The sequence below is a fragment of the Mus pahari genome, chromosome 1 (assembly GCF_900095145.1).
Source record: "Mus pahari chromosome 1, PAHARI_EIJ_v1.1, whole genome shotgun sequence".
In the NCBI taxonomy this organism is placed as follows: domain Eukaryota; kingdom Metazoa; phylum Chordata; class Mammalia; order Rodentia; family Muridae; genus Mus; species Mus pahari.
In genome coordinates this window covers 134869926-134887239 of record NC_034590.1, presented here as the reverse complement: position 1 = coordinate 134887239, position 17314 = coordinate 134869926, and the positions used below count along the sequence as shown (strand labels likewise).

The following is a 17314-nucleotide window of genomic DNA, read 5'->3' as shown; positions in this document are numbered from 1 at the left end:
ATGCCTGCTGCCATGCTTTTTGCCATGATGGCCTTGGATTCACCCTCTGAAACAAGTTTTCTTCCACAGATCTCCTTGGTCATGGTGTGTTATCACAGTAATAGAAAGTTTCTAACACTGGGTCTATGTGTTGTTTGTAGTCTTGTTATATAGTTCCATGGCTATTTAAAAACAATATGTAAATGTGGAATGATGTCTTTCCCCTCAGGAGGCTGCAGTGATGGACCTACTTGACTGAGGCTAACCTGAGCTACTGTGATGTCCTGGGCAGCACCAGCTATTTTGTGGAACCCACATTATTCATGTTACTTTTCTTTAGGGGTACATTTTCATCATTTCTTCCTGCTTTGCTTAGCATTTTATATTTTGATAGAAAGTCATTAGATACTCATGCCTTCACATACTGACATAAAATCACCTCTGTGACCCTGGTTATATCTACCTTAAATTCTGTTAGTTGTGTGTTTGGAGCTATATTGGAGACTGAACTATTTTCTTTGGCCGTTGTTCTTTGATTTTATCTTTATTTTTTTGTTTTTGTTTTTCGAGACAGGGTTTCTCTGTACAGCTCTGGCTGTCCTGGAACTCACTCTGTAGACCAGGCTGGCCTCGAACTCAGAAATCCACCTGCCACTCCCTCCCAAATCCTGGGATTAAAGGCATGCACCACCACTGCCCGGCTGTTGTTCTTTGTTTTAACAGCTTTGTTTTTTAGCCTTTGCATTTCATTTTTAGTGAGTTTCTAAGAAAATAAAACACATAAGCACACCCACTCTGAGAAGCTTGTGCATACAAATATTCACACATATATATGAACAGGTACCCACAAGCATGCACATAAGTATACAGACACTCATACACAAGCATGCACATGCACGAAGAATACGTATGCATGAAACACACGTGCACTTTTGATTTTACCCGTTGAGAACCTACTTTGTAATGAGATTTAAAAGACATGTGGGCTCTGTTCTCTCCCTTCGTCCCTTTTGTGCACCACCCTTTCTTTGTCTTTTGCTGTGTATTGATCATATCTGTATTGATCAAGTCCTTTTTTGGTTTTTGTTTTCTGCAAAATATGCAAGAGTCGGCTCCATTTCTTTGTCCAGCCCCCCCCCCCTCCGCCACACACATTTGCTCTTTTGCCCAACCAGATTCAGATTCCCGGCGTTTGAGTGAAATGGCTCTGCCAGGTTGTCACCAGTGAACTCAGTCAGGTCCCTCAGCATGGTGGGGGCTTTCAGCAGTGGCCTCACTTCAATCCCTCATACTCTCTCACACAGAGGATTCTCCCCCTTGCACCCCGACTGCCACTTTGAAGTTTTTTGGCTCTCATTTGCCTTTTCCTGGAGTCCTGTGTAGTTCATGTTGACTCTGCTGGCCTGAATTTACAGAGATCCATGCTGGGATCAAAGGTGTGCGCCAAGATGCCTGGCCTGCCAGCTCTAGGCTCTAAGAACTGTTTTGTTTCATCCCCTGGGACTCTCTTCTACTTCTTTGGTTTTAGTTATTGTCACCTATGACTATGACAACTGACTCTGTAGTCCAGACTTTTGTTTGAATTCTAAGTATCTATGATTGTGCTGTAGGTACCCCCAGATGAGACTGAAACACGTCTGAGGAGAGATCCACGGTCTTCCTCCTGACACCACCCACTGTGCCTCTTCCCTTTCTCTAGTGACATCCTGATGTCAAGTCCAAATGGTATCTGGACATATTTCCTGGAACTAGCCACGTCTGAGTTAAGGTTTTACTGCTGTGAGCAGGCACCATGACCAAGGCAACTCTTTAAGGACAACATTTAATTGAGGCTGGCTTACAGGTTCAGAGGTTCAGTCCATTATCAAGGCGCGTGGCAGCGTCCAGGCAGGGATAGTTCAGGAGGAGCTGAGAGTTCTACAACTTTGAAGGCCACTAGGAGAGGCTACTGGCTTCCAGGCAGCTAGGATGAGGGTCTTCAAACCCATGCCCACAGTGGTACACTTTCTCCAACAAGGTCACACTTCCAAATAGTGCCGCTCCCTGAGCCAAGCGTATTCAAGCCAATTCTACTGCAAATTACCTTGTGCTATGACCAACCTGACGCAGATGACAGCCTCCTTGCTGGTCACTCAACTTCCACTCTGGTATCCATTATCCTCTATTATCCATTACCTATATAGCACCCAGAAAGCTTGTTGAAATCCCTATCAGACTTGAACACATTCTGCCTCTGAACTTCCCTCAGGGCCTCACTTGCCTTCTCTTCTGTCCATATGCAGCCAGCCCTCCTCCAAGTCCTCCCTAATGCTGATCACAACCTAAGTTGCCTCTGCCACATCTGTGCATGCTGGCTCCTGTATGGCCCAGCTAAAATGCTTAGCGACCTTGGAGAGACCATCTTTGAGCCTTCTCTATAGTGGAGTCTTCCCCACCTCACACCACTGCACTCACGGAACTGTCACTATCCAGCTATCTGAGGTCATGGGATAATGGTTCCTTGTTTATGATTGGCTTCCTCTGATCTCATGCAAGTTTGACTGTAGGGACCTGCTCTGTTGTTTCACTTGGTAATTCATGGTGTTCAATCCAGTGAGCCTAGTGAATTACTACCCTCTCTGACAGAGGCACAGAAAGAGAAGTGACCCAGCAGTTCTCTACAACAGTTGAGCCTCCCAAACTAACTCCTAAGTGCTCCATGATCTGAAACCTTGAATGCCAGCAGGGTTCCTCGAGTTGAAAATTCCACATCTGACTTCATTATGGTTTGAAGTCAAAGCACACGTACATACACCTTCAGGGCAGTTTTTCAAGTTGTTTATAAAACAAAGGATATTTTGAGTTGAGTGTGGTAGCACAGCCTAATTCCAGCATTAGAGAAGCTAAGGCAGGGGGATTGAGAATTCAAGGCCAGGCTCGGCCATATCGCCCATTCCTAACCAGCCTCTGCTACACAGTGAGGCTTTGTCGAGTGAAAAGGAATGGGTGGGGTGATGCAGTAAAGGAAGGAATGGCTCCTTTTCAGGGACAGAAAGAAGAAAAGGAGAAAGCCAGCTATTAAGCAAGGCCGGGGAGCGCAGGTCTGTAATCATTGCAACACAAAAAACAGAGGCAGGAAGGCCAAGTTCAAGGCTAGCTGGGGCAAGTTAGTGACTTTTTGTCTCAAAACAATAAATAAAAAATTTTAAAAAGGGCTAAAAACACGGCTCTATCATGACAAGGCCCTGAGATGAGTTTCCAACAGGGCAAACTAGAAATAGACTTGAATTAGGTTTTGATGGGTGTGTCTCCACAAGACATGTATGCATATGCAAATAATCTAGAATCCAAAATAAACCTGAAATCCACAAACCCCTGGTCACAAGCATTTTAGATAGGGGAGACTCAGCTTGGACAGTCTATGCTTTTTGTATTTCTCTTGCCAAGCTCTTAGTTTTCCTCACCAAAAACACAGGAATAACCAATCCACACAAGAACTGCTGCAAGGATTAAAAGGGGAAACCTAACACTTAGCATCATGGTTACTACATAGTGAGTGCTTAACGGACAGCAGCTAGTACTGCCCAGATCACACGTGCGAACGCGCACACCCTTTCCTTTGCTTGTCATGCCTTCTCTCCTGCCTGGCTTTGGACGCCTGTGTCTGTGTTCTTAGCCAATCACAGGGGCTCAGCCCAAGCCTTTAACATTATCTGGTCCATCCCTAGCATGCTGAGCTAACTAAAAATGTAAATATTCCCCTCTAACCTAATACAGTGGGTTTAAGTGGCCTCTATTCTACGTACCCCATGGAGGTCTATAAAGAGTAAATACACATTTGTCCATACATGGCACATGCTGAAAGACAAGGGGCTAAATCACCTCTGCACTTGCCGTGAGATCTGTGAATACAGGTTAACAGACCAACTTCCCTCAGAGTGAAATGTGCCCCTGTGGAAGAATGTAATGGCTGGAACAATTTAATCTTTATCATTTATTATTTTTATTTGGACAACATATATACATATGTACAAAATACCTACGGTCAGAATCCTCTTTTATAATTTCATTTGATTTACAAAAAACGGGACAGCAAAATAACTTAGGTCACTAATACTGTACAAAAATAAAACTGATTAAACAGTTGTAAAGATCAGTATCTTACAGTGTTCCAGACCATTCATCCGCTGTGAAAGAACATCTTATCTACCCAGAGTGATGAGTACTGTGCTAAATCTATCTGCAAACTGACAAACTAATTAGTTTCTGTAATTGTAACTACCAAATATAATTCTCAAAAGAAGCGTGATGTGGAGCTTAAAGCCAGGGTGTCATTCCACAATGGCGAAGGGCTTTCTTCTTCCCTAACCAAGGAGAGGAGATATCTTAACTCTAAAACTAGTAGATTTTCCATGAATGACATCTACTTACAGTATTAGATAAAACGGCTTCTTTCTTTTTTAACACCTGCGATAGTCTTTCAAAAAATTCAGTTTGGTTAAAAAAGTAAACAAAAATTACTATCCTGCATTTGGATTTTTATAAGTTAAATCCATGGTCTTTTTAATATAAAAAGTAATTGTTTCATAGTTTTAGTGTTCAATGAACTCTAGTAGTCCTATTTGAACCATATCTCCATGTAGTAAATCTAATTAGAATGCTGGTTCCTGTCTTCTGTCGTAAAACAGGACTTATCACAAAGAATAAAAAGCCTTGAGTTTATAACGTTACGTTACTATAACATCTAAGAGAATATCAAATGTGTGTCTGTTGACAACTTGAAAAGGCAAGTAGCGACTCTTCCGGGAAGTTAATTGTGCATCTTTTCAAACAAGTTGCTGCGTTTATATCCATTTAAGTGTTTGACAAAAGCCACATACAGATTTACCCCTGGAACAATAAAGATTGTCTTTCACTGACTTGGTTTTCCTTCATTTCTTTCTGTGAGGGAAAGCTGAGTTTATACAAGTTAGCAAGTTGCTAGGCAACCAAAGTTGCTAGGCAACCCCAAACTCCTCGCTCACTAAAAGGCAGCGCTCAGAGTACCCTATGCACAGCCTTCCCATGAGCTCGGGAGACAGAGGCAGCCTAACCTATTTCATATGGAAGAACAGATGTCCTTAAAACTTATTTTGGACACAGAAATTAAAATTTGGTTTAAAATAAGCGTTTCAAAATCTGAAACAGAGGTAGAAAGTGTTCTTTATTTTTCCTGACATGTTTTCTCGTGAGAAAACACTTTCCTTTTTAGCTCGTGGACTGCTCCCAGTCCCTAATGTTAAAGCAGTTCTGAGAGAACTACTGATGCAACTCCATTGGTTAAACAGAAAACACTGCGCTAGTGATGGCTGTCGTATTGGAAGTCGGAGTCAGCTGTGCCCTGTGCCCACTGCAGGAGCAACCGCGCTGAGATGGGGGGTGAGCATGTGCTGGGTGAAATGTGGAGCTCGCTGCAGGTGGGAACCCTGAGTTTACACACCGTGTGCAAACTAGAGTGCACCATAGCTCCCTGTTTGAAATATCAGATAAAATCATCAGAAAGTGATATTTCTGAAGGAAAAAATGTAAACATTTCCCCATGATCACTGCTGACTCCCCTCAAATGAGGTTTTTGTTTTCATTTTTTTTTTGTTTTCTTTTTTTGTTTTTTTGTTTTTTTAACTATGAAAACTGAGTTTTGTTTTTCTGGCCATGTAAAAGGCAAAATTAAGTTTTTCAGTAAATGGCAAAGGATGGATATAGTGGTTTGGGCCATTATGTAGATACCTAGATACAAGCTAAGTAGTGGTAGGGATTTGATGCAGAGAATGACGTGATGCCATTCACGTGTGTTTCTTTGACCTATGTTCACCAGAAGGGACTGTTCTGCATTCGCCTCTGAAGTCATTGTGGCGTCTTCCTTCCCTAGACACTTACTACTTACAGGGGCAAACTTTTTTTTTTTTTTTTTTGTATTTCAGCTTCCTTTGATATAACTCTTGCACCTCATAGTGGGAATTTCATAGAACACAAGGAGACCAAGAAGCACCCCCCCCACCAGAAAGGGGGACATTTCCAGGCCCGGTGATGGCTATACACCCATTTATCAACCAACGCTACAGAGAGCCAGCCAACCGCTCTCGCTCTGTCCTAGTCCCGCGGGTGGAACGAGACGGCTATCAGAAAGCATGGGGGAAATTCAAACAAATTCATGAAGTTAAAATTGTTTGCTCATTTTTTTTGTATCGTTAAAGCACTCGCCTCCTCCCCCCCCCCCCATCAGCGTGTGTTTCATACATTCTGCCCTCCCATCTTTGCCATAGGTTCTCAGGGAAATGTGTATACTGTAAAATAAGCAGATTATAACGTGGTGCCAAACAGAACGTCGGCTTCTACCCTCAAAGCATGTATTTACCGTATTCCCCCTCGGTATTAGAAAATAAAAGTGCAGCTTATGTTCAGATAGTACGATTCATACGAAGCAAGGTTTGAAAGTTCCGGACTTATCATGACCCCCCTCGAAGGTCTGTCTTGATTAATGTAAATTCGGACTCTGCTTATCCATGGACTATAAGTAACTCTTTTTGTTTGTTTGTTTGTTTTGTTTTCAAGTCTTTAGATGACAAATCATGCTGGAGTGGGTGTGCTCCTGCTTGCAGAAAAGACAGCTGTGCTATGGAGGGTTTGTTTTTTTTTCTTTTTTTTTTTAAATCTCAAAAGTTAATGTGATTCAAGAGAGTGGTTCTGCTAAACAAACTGAAGCACACCGGTCGTTACATTAAATGAGAAGAAAAACAATTCCAAGAGTCAGCAAGCATCAAGGATCCAGAGTCACTGTGGGAGGCCAGGGGTCAACTCACCCAGTCAGACGTATGTACACCACCAGTCTGAAGCTTCAAAATCCTACCCCTTGTCTTGGCCTTGCCCCTCCCCCCACCCCCCCCAAAAACAAAGGAGAAAATACCAAAAGCATTTATTTGCCTGCCCTCCAACAGTCAGAGACGGTTCAGAGTTGCCTCTGCAAGGGGACCAAATGTTGACTTTGATCTTAGGCTACCATGTGCTTTTTGGAAACAGTGCAGGGAGAGTATCAGAATATTGACCAAAGAGCAGTGACCTCCTGTGGCCAGCGCACCTCTGCTGTGGCAGATTTCCAAATGTGTCCGTCTGTTTCCTGGGAGCTCTGTCCTTCCGGGGACCCATCTCTGCCTGGCTGCCATGAGGAGCACCTCACAAGGGGCTGGCAAGAGCCTTTTTTGATCTCTTGATCATGCTGGGGTGGAACTCGGTGTGACGCCGGGCATGCTTGGTGAGATGATCACTCCTCATGAATCTCTTCTCACACAGTGGGCAGCGGAACTGCTTTTCCCCAGTGTGGGTCCGGTAGTGGCGGGTCAGCTCATCCGAGCGTGAGAACTTTTTAAGGCAGTCTGGCCACGTGCAGGGAAAGGGCCGTTCACCTAGGAGAAGGAAATCAAGACATAACACTGTTGAAAGGGTATGTCAAAAACATTCTGAAGACCACCTATGGGTGACAGTCCCTAGGACACTAAGGATAACTCTGTCATGAGTTTTATGGACTCTGTTGTATTCCTCCACCCCACCCCAGATCCCCCACACTCTCAGTTGACATCCTAACCCCCAATACACACATCTCAAAATGTGGCTGTATAGTTGTCCCGCCTAACCATGGGGTCCATATCTGGATTCAATTAATCATGGATGGAAAAATGTCTGGAAAGGAAAAAGTGTCACATGTTCTGACGTTTTTACTTCATGTCAGAGTGCACAACATTTACACCATATTAGAAACTGTACGAAATGTAGACACATTCATTCAAGATTATTGAATTTCTAAAAATTAAGATTATATATGTGTGTGCACATGGGTATGTGCATCTTGACACTCACATGGAGGTCAAAGAACAAGTTTGTGGAGCCTGGTCTTGTTGGGTCCTGCCTCTAAACATTGTGTTGTAAATTTTACAGGCACGCTGGGGGTCACGCAGCCAGCCGGAGCGCACCAGACCAGCCGGAACACAGCGTCCTCGGACCGCCCACCGTCGCCTTGTCAGGGCCCCATGTTTCCTTTCGCAGCCCTGTTCTTTTTCAGGAGTTCCCGTCCTCCAGTTCGGATCCACAGTGTTTCTGCAGGCAGAACCACACATGGTCTCTTCTGTTTTTAGAGGGGCTCTGGGATTGAACTCTGATCAGTAGACTTGCAGGGCAAGTGTGACCTGCTCAGCCATCTCACCAGCCTACACATTCACATTTTTGTTTAGGACTTTGCACCTGAGAATCCTGGAGTAGAAAGGGGCTTGGCCCCTAAATTGAGTCCTTAAAGAGGTAATGGGAATTAAACGAGGTCCCTGGGGGGTGGACCTTCATCCCATGGCTGGTGTCCTTGTAAGAGGGGAACAAGGCAGGGACGTGAGCGCACAGTGAGAAGCAGCTGTCCTGAGAGAGACTTTAATGAGGTTCCAGACTCCCAGAAACCACTGTCAACTCAGCCATTGGATGTCTGTGCTTCCTTCTGGCAGCCCTGGCAAGCTAAGCCATCAATGGGAAATTGCTGAGGGTCCTCTAAACAAAGAAGCTTGGTACTTTGTACCCAGTGATCACTCAGAAGCCTTTTCCTCCTCCTCCTCCTCCTCCTCCTCCTCCTCCTCCTCCTCCTCCTTTTCCTCCTCCTCCCTCTGCCCCTCCTCCTTCTAATTTTATCCTATACAATTGTTGGTTTCATGAGATCTTAAGATCAGGCCAAAGGCCCAGACCTTTGCTACATGTCCTGGCATTACAGAGATGAAAGGAGAGGACTGGGAGCCCCACCCCCACCCCTTGCTCCCAACAACAGATAATGTCCCTTAGCCCTCGCCAGCACTGTAGCCTCTACCTGGGGAGGCAGCCTGGCAGGCCTTGAGAATATGCTGAGAATACACTGTGCAGTGGCTGTGACCTGTGCCCTCCTACAAAGCCATCTTCCAAGTCATAGTGTCTCAGGACCCAGCTGTCACTGCTTCCACTAGCCATCTCTTCCTCGGATCACATGAACACCCGCCCCCCCCCCAAACCTACATGTTCCTCCCATTAAATAAGTACAGGGAACAAACTAGGGCTACCCATTCACCATTCCACTGGCTTTTCAGAGTCCCCTACACTGGCCTTCGTACAGTGGGGAAAATGGAGACTTAGAGGGTTAGGTTACTTGCTGGAGAACATACCATTCAAAAGCAGAGCCATGAGCTCACTGTCTGCCTAATGTCTAGCCCTGGCATCCTATAGCTGCTCAGCTGTCCAACCTCTAGTGGGTCAGGAAGACTTAGCACTCTTCCCATATCTCTCCTGGTTCTGACTCCTTTCCTTGATTGGAGTCACACACTTAGAATGCAGATAAATCCCATCTGGAAGACATGCTCCTGTAAGAGATACCCCTACACACACACACACACCCCACACACTCGTGCACCAAGATGCCAGAGAGGGGGATGGGACTGTGTCATCACCCGAGAAGGACACATACCAGCACAAAAATCAGACTGTGCTGACACACGGACCTCAGTTGCTCTTGCAAGTGTACCTGTCATCACCTTGCTCTGCCCTTCACACTGTTCCAAGCACAGCCCAACACAGCTGCTTCCTACACACAGGACACACAAGCTCCACAGAACTCTGCAGACAACGCCTTTCCTCTGGTAGGTGTGAGGAGCGATCATTTTCTCACTCCTGTCCCAGGCTTGCTAGAAGCTGGAAAGACACTGCAGAGGCTGGGAGCTGTCCAGCTCGAGGCATCTGAGTCACCAGAAAGTCAGTGAGATGCACAAATAATGGAGGCAAGCCAGGCAATAGTACAGCATTGCAGGAATCTATCTATACATGCCGTGTTTCCTACGTCCGGGTCAAACACTGCAAAGCCTACTCAGTCTTGAGGAAAATTCTGCTGGGCAAAAAAGCTGGGTTACATGCAAAATCCTCACAGCAAGAACGTAGGAGCCAAGCACAGAAGGAGGCCAGAGAACCAGGAGAGACACTGTACAGCGAGTTCCTGAGGGGGGAGCCCAAGAAGAAAGGCAGCCAGAAAGCTTGCACTGAACAATCAATCCAACAAAGTCGGGGGCTAAAACTGCTGAACAAAAAGCTTGCCCCCGCTTCAGCAGATCTTTGAGCACGAGCTGAAATCCAGATTGTAACAACTCTCTTACGATGGCTGCTTATGTCAAGGAAAATATTCAATGCGACTTTCATGTTGCTTATTATGCTAAGCATTCAGTGGACGCCTAGGATCAGTGGGGGGTGGGCCCCAAGACCTCCACCTATGCAGGGATACCATAATCTAAAGATTTTCAAGTCCCTTGTGTAAATAAAATTATATATTTTATATTTTCATAGATCATAAGCACATTGTATATGCTCTAAATGATCCCTAGGCTACTTAAAGAGTTGTGATAGCTCATTGTTTAGGGACTAATGACAAAGGGAAAAAAGTCAATATGTGTTTGAAGAACACATTGAAGAAATACATTCTTCTTGAATGTTTTTTTATCTGCATTTGATTGAATCAACTGACCTCGAACCCACAGACAGGGCCAGGTATGTAAGGGTGTGTGTTCGTGCCTGTGTGGTGTGTGTGTGTGTGTGTTTCCAGACCACTAATATATGACCAAAACCACCTCAAAAGTTAGGTCACTGCAGCAGACTTCAAACCATTCTGGGATTAGCCCGCACCAGTTCTTTCTATCCCTAAAAAGACAATCTAAAGGGCAATGTTTTTCTAAACAATGGTGTGTATTAAAAATGTCATGCTAACAGAGAGACAATAAAAATCAAGCTGGGCCTGGGATCCCAGCAGCCAGGAGATTGAGGCAGAATTTAGAGTTCATGGCAGCCTGGGCTACATAGTGTTAATCCTGTCTTCCAAAATGTATATACACACATATTATATATAATATAATACATACTTTATATGATGGGAAAATATGACAGAATCCATAGAATAAGCTGCAAGCAACAGAGACAAAGTTCTTGCTTTTACCCTTGGAACCTCTATTCACAGCTCAGGAAAACGATGAGCAGGTCTCAAGCAAAGCTTTCTTCTTCCCAGAGCTTGCTGGTGAAGTGGCTTTCTTGACACTGTACCATATGGCTTAGCTTCCTGCCTGGCAAATATAGTTACGAATCAAGTCAGGAAAGGGAGGGGTCAATCCCAATATCCCTCTCTGGAGCCAGGGAACAATGGACCCCAAGGGCCACTCTGTTGGCAGACGTGCCAAGGAGAAAGGGACTTCCCTCATGTCAAAGATGGCTTCATATAAGTGTCCCAGTGGAGTGTCAAAGGCCATGTCAGCCGTGGAACAGGAACATTCTTCACACTCACACTGACATAGAGAAGTTCAAGGATGCTTAGGGTTCATTCTCAGAGGACTCGCTTCCAATCTAATTTATGACCAGTCACTGTGATTGTTCAGGTGCTGTCCCTGGGAAGCTTTCTCATCCCTGAGGGTTTCAGAGAAAAGAGAAAGGCTACCCCGAAGTCCAGAGCTAGCCCAGAGCCAGGAAGAGCCTTCGTTGGGGTCATTTAACTTGTACACTAGAGCAGACAGTCCGTAAGCAGTTAGCAAAACTGCCGTCGTAAGTAGCAGGTTGGAACCTGCAAAGCCCAGCCCCCTATAGCCCACAAGCCAAATCTGGCCTTGCCAGAAGCCAAGACCAAGGGGTTAAGGACAAGAGAAGAGCAGCTCATGGCAGAGCAAGTGGGATAACTCAGGATTCATGCCTAACTCCATTCTAGGTTGTGGTGAAGTCCACAGTTCTCCTGACAGCCATGCAAACTCAACACCAGCCAGGGGTGTGTATGAGGCCTGACTTGGCATGGGAACCTATTGTTTGTTTCCCTTCGCCCCAGGGAGGACGGGCATACAACCTATTATGGGATATATGATGATATGTGAATGGCAAACACAAGGTGTCACTGACAGTGATACAAAGTTCACACCTAAGAAAGTGTAAGACAGAAGCCCAGAATGGTGGGCAAACCTGCAACCCTGACTATGAGGAGGCTGAGGCAGGAGGTTTGCTTTGAGTGAGATAAGCCTAGGTTATGTAACAAGACCCCATCTCAAAGAAAACAAAACAGAAAGGCAGAAGAATGGAAAATCATGCAGAGAGGAGAACAGAGACCTTGCGAAGAGAAGGGAAGAGGGCGGAGGAACTGTGAGCTGTCATGTCACAGTTCTAGTCTGAGGGTGAAACTAAGTGAGGGCCACTCTGAACTCAGTGCTTTTGAGGTCAAAGGTCAATGACCAGCCTTCTCCATGGTGTTCACAGCCAGGCAAGAATCTTTAAGCTTAGTCTGCAGTGTTAATGAGAGTTACCATTCCTGGCGGGGAGAAAAGCAGGCTTGTGCTAGAGTGTAGTTTCTGACCTTCTCAGGAAAACACACCCAGAGGCAACAACACAATAAACTCTGCCTTACTGGAGCAGAGCTGCTAACAGCCCAAGCTCCGGAATTCTCATTATTTACGTTGCACTCCCGCCCCTAGCAGCACAGGCTAAGCACCTCTTTCCGACAGACTTTTCAGAGTATAAAATAAACTTGACCAAAAAAGCTACTGAATTTGGCATAGCATGAGTAACAGACTCGCTCTGTGGAGACAACCAGGCCTCTGGAATGCTCCCTGGCCCACCATGGCATGAGACAGGTCCAGCTGGGTCTTCCAACTACAGTCACAAGAGGCCCATAGCTGAGAAGAAATTTCCCGGCTACTAACAATTAGTCCTGATGGACCCGATCTCAAATGCCTGAGGCTCCCGTGTTGAAGGCTTGGTCCCCAGCTAATAGAGCTGTGGCGAGGGGGTGGGTCAGCTAGGAAATGGAGTCCCTGGGGAAGTTAGGCTACCCACAGGACATCCTTGAAGGGCATATTGGGACCCTGGGCCCTCTTCTCTCTCAGTTTCTCAGCTACTACAAGATGAACATTCTCCATCATACTACATTTCCACCATGATGCACTGCCCCACAGGCTCAAAGAAAGGAACCCAAGCAAGCAACCACGGGCAGAACCCTCTGAAATCAAAAGCCAAGATAAACGTTTTCCTCTTGAAACTGACATATATCTTGGGTATCATGTCATGGTGACAGAAAGCTAATGCCAAACACAGCTGATGCCAAACATAGCTCATTCCTATTGGGAAAGTGCTGAGGTCATAAACTAAGACTCCATCACATGACAGGAGGCCAGAGTGCTCTGTACCTGCTAAGCACTCTCGACTTCGCATGCAGGATCCCCTAGGTTCTCTGAGTCGAGGCCGCCACCGAGATCTGAACCCAGAGTGTTCAATACCTCACTCTTCCTGGTTTTTCTCACCTTCCTTCCCTTCCTTAGCCAGAGAGGGCTCAAAGGAGATCCAACCTTGTCACGTCAAGGTTCCAAATCCACAGTTCTCGCTGCTTCTGGCCAAAGCCAACCATTTTTAGTAACGAACAAATCTCTGGGAAGGAAGCTTCTGTTTCAGGACCAGAACTCTCCAAGTGTCAATCAAGAATCAATTCCTGGCCGGCGTGGTGGCGCACGCCTTTAATCTCAGCACTCGGGAGGCAGAGGCAGGCGGATTTCTGAGTTCGAGGCCAGCCTGGTCTACAAAGTGAGTTCCAGGACAGCCAAGCCAAGGCTATACAGAGAAACCCTGTCTTGAAAAAACAACAACAACAACAACAAAAAAAGAATCAATTTCTGCAAGGGGGTAAAACCAAGTCTAAATGTCTACGGAAGAAAAGGGATACTTTGGTATTGGAAAACATGTTACTGCTTGTGTCCTTACAAAATGCACACCTTAATAGATGCAAAACACTTGATAAAACTTAATATTCATCCCTAATAAAGGAAAACAAAGATAATCATTTAGCACGTTTAAAGAACACAAATCTGAAACCTTCCTTCAGCAAGGTCAATAGTAAAATAAAAATCCAACTCCTTCAGTGACATTTGCCACTTACAAGAGGCCAGTCTCTCTCTGTTCAGGAGATGGGGTAGATGCAGTTAGGAGAGGAAATGAAGTCTATGATTGTCAGTTGAGAATGATTGAGAAGTCAAGATAACGGGGTGAGGGTGGGCTGGAATTCCCATATAAATTTTTTAAAGGAATTACTTATTTATTTCATGTATGTGAGTACACTGATGCTCTCTTCAGACACACCAGAAGAGGGCATCGGATCCCATTACAGAGGGTGGTGAGCCACCATGTGGTTGCTGGGAATTGAACTCAGGACCTCGGGAAGAGCACTCTTAACCACTGAGCCATCTCTCCAGCCCTCTCCCATATACATTTTGAAAGCAGGAGCCAGGGTTTTGTTATGATCTGATCAGGAACATTTAGGACAGGCCGAAAAATGAAGACTCAGGACCTTCACAACGAAACCAGAAGAATCAAAGAAAACATATGATGAAATAGTTCTAGTCTTCTTGGAGGGTGAAGCCCGGTGGTGGAAATACCACAGTTTGGCACAAACACATCGATGACATTCACACATGCTGTAAGGATTTTTTTTTTCTCTTAAACTTGACCAATTTCTGACGTTCATTTGGAAGAATAAACATGTCTGGCTTGCCAGGAAAACTGCAGAACAGTAAGTACTTGCAAGACTACTTATAAAATGTATTACTAAAGCTATGATAATGAAGATTGTAAGACACTGGTTCAGCAACAGCGTAGAACTGAAAACAAATCCAGGAAACCATTGGGATTGAGTGCAGTACAGACTGTGTACAGACTGCAGAGATTCTATACATGGAATATTTCAAATCGGTGACTACGTATATTTTTTTCATAATAACAAGAATATTGGGGAAAAAAATCTGCAATCCTGTCCTACGTTTTTTACTTAAATGAATTCTAAGTGGGCCATAAAGGTAAAAAAAACTAAAGAAAACACAGATGAATGTTTTTGAATCATGGTGGAATAGAGGAAGCAAAATTTAAGGATTTTTCTCCTTAGTTTTTGTTTTTGAGACAGAGTCTCTCTCTTGGTGTAATCTAGTCTGGCCTCAAGTTCACCATCCTTCTTCCTCTAGTTCTACATAGCAATATGTATGTATGCAACTTTATACACATTATAAAACTTTATGAAACTTAAGAACTGAGTGGGCTGGAGAGATGGCTCAGAGGTTACGAGCACTGAATGCTCTTCCAGAGGACCTGAGTTCAAATCCCAGCAACCACATCATGGCTCACAACCATCTGTAATGAGATCTGATGCCCTCTTCTGGCATGTCTGAAGACAGCCACAGTGTACTTACATATAATAATTTTTTTTTTTTTTAAAAAAAGAACTTGACCAATAAGTTTATGAAATTGAAGCATGATGAAGATTAAAATCTATAATACAATTAACAACACTTGCTCATCAAACCGCGGGGAGCCAGCAGGTTGGCTCACCAGTAACATCGCTTGCTATGCAAGAATGGCCATCCAAATTTCGTCTCCAGAACCTAGTAAAGAAGATGGATGAAGCAGTGCACATGTGTGGTCCCCATGTTCCTGGAGAGATGGGAATAAAGACAAAAGAGCCACTAAAGCTGGAGGGCCAACCTGCCTGGAGTGTGCAATGTGTGGAAACAACAAAGGAGACTCCATCTGCAACATGTTCAAAGAAGAAAACTGACTCCTAAAAGATGTCCTCTGTCCCACTCCCCGACCCACACGCACTATACACACAATACTTATACATTTAATAAATTAGCAAGATACTACACAAAACACTGTAGGCAACCGAGGAAACCTGGGAATGACAGATGGAATTCCCCAGGGGAGAGCACACCAATTAGCTTTCCAGGGCCAAATGGTCAGCCTGAAAACATACATACAAATAACATTATACATACTAAACAAGTTATATGTAGAAATGTACATGTATTGCACATATATGCATATACATATATGTATATACACAACTAGTGAAAACTGAGGCAGTGGATTTAAAGGACAATGGGGAGGGATGCATGAGAGGGCTTCAAGGGAGGAAAGGGATGGGAGATATGTTGTAATTACAGCACGATATCAATTTTTTTTTTTTTTTTTGGTTTTTCGAGACAGGGTTTCTCTGTGTAGCCTTGGTTGTCCTGGAACTCACTTTGTAGACCAGGCTGGCCTCGAACTCAGAAATCCGCCTGCCTCTGCCTCCCGAGTGCTGGGATTAAAGGCGTGCACCACCACGCCCAGCTCAAATTTTTTTAAATTAAAAAATATAGAATATCCTGATAGCTAGGCATGTAGATCAGTGATAAAGCACTTGCCTAGCATGTGCAAGGTCCTAGGTTTGATGAGCGAGACACACACACACACACACACACACACACACACACACACACACACACACACACCTGTGTGACAGGTAGATAGTAAATTGCTTGCTATGTAAACATGAAGACCTGAGTTCTATCTCTGCCACACATGCTAAAACAAAACAAAACAAAACAAAAATCCTGGGTATAGCAACTTGTATGTAAAATCCAGCACTGGGAAGGAATTGATAAGAGGGTCTGAAGCTCTTTCGCTCGCAGTCTCTGAGTTGGTGAACTCCAGGTTCACTGAGACATAGGTGAATCTCAGTTTGTTCAAGGCACATGCGCACATCTACAGTCCCAGTACTTGGGATACTGAGGCAAGAATGAGGGCTGGAGAGATGACTCAGTGGTTAAGAGCACTGACTGCTCTTCTGAAGGTCACGAGCTCGGGTCCCAGCAACCACATGGAAGCTTACAACCATCCATAATGAGATCTGACGCCCTCTTCTGGTGTGTCTGAAGACAGCTACAGTGTACTTACATATAATAATAAATCTTTTTAAAAAAGAATAACACCATGAGTTTGAGGTCAATTTGAGCTATTTAGTGAGACTCTATCCCCCCAAACAAGAAAAAGGAAGGAAGTAGAGAAGAGGAGGAAGGAAAGGAAGAGGGGGATGGAGGGAAGGAGGGAGAGAGGAGGGAAGAAGAAGGAAGGAAGGAAGGAAGGGGTGTGATGTGGCTCACATCAAAGATTATCTGCTTGCTCAGCATGCATAAAGCCTAGGGTTTGACCTTCAGAACCACATAAACCAGGTACAGGCTTGTATTCTCAGCATTTGGGAGACAGAGGCAGGAAGGTCAGAAATTCAAGCTCATCTTTATAGGGCGACCTAGAGTGCTTGAGGTCAGCAGAGGCAGAAAGGGGGCAACCGTCTCCATCCTCCAGTGCTCTCATGTGCAAATGCCCATAAATACAGATTTGATAGAGACAGAAAGTTATCTAAAGCCGGGCGTGGTGGCGCACGCCTTTAATCCCAGCACTCGGGAGGCAGAGGCAGGCGGATTTCTGAGTTCGAGGCCAGCCTGGTCTACAAAGT

At 44.8% G+C, this 17314-nt stretch overlaps 1 protein-coding gene across 1 annotated transcript in view; it reads right to left on the bottom strand.

The window, feature by feature from the left end:
- Positions 1 to 6524: 6524 nt before the first annotated feature.
- Positions 6525 to 17314, bottom strand: part of Klf9 (Kruppel like factor 9) — a 25373-nt gene continuing 14583 nt past the window's right edge. Inside the window, exon 2 of the mRNA XM_021202820.2 lies at positions 6525 to 7397. Within this exon, the coding sequence (XP_021058479.1) occupies positions 7168 to 7397 (230 nt within the window). The 3' untranslated portion in view covers positions 6525 to 7167. The remainder of the gene's footprint in view (positions 7398 to 17314) is intronic.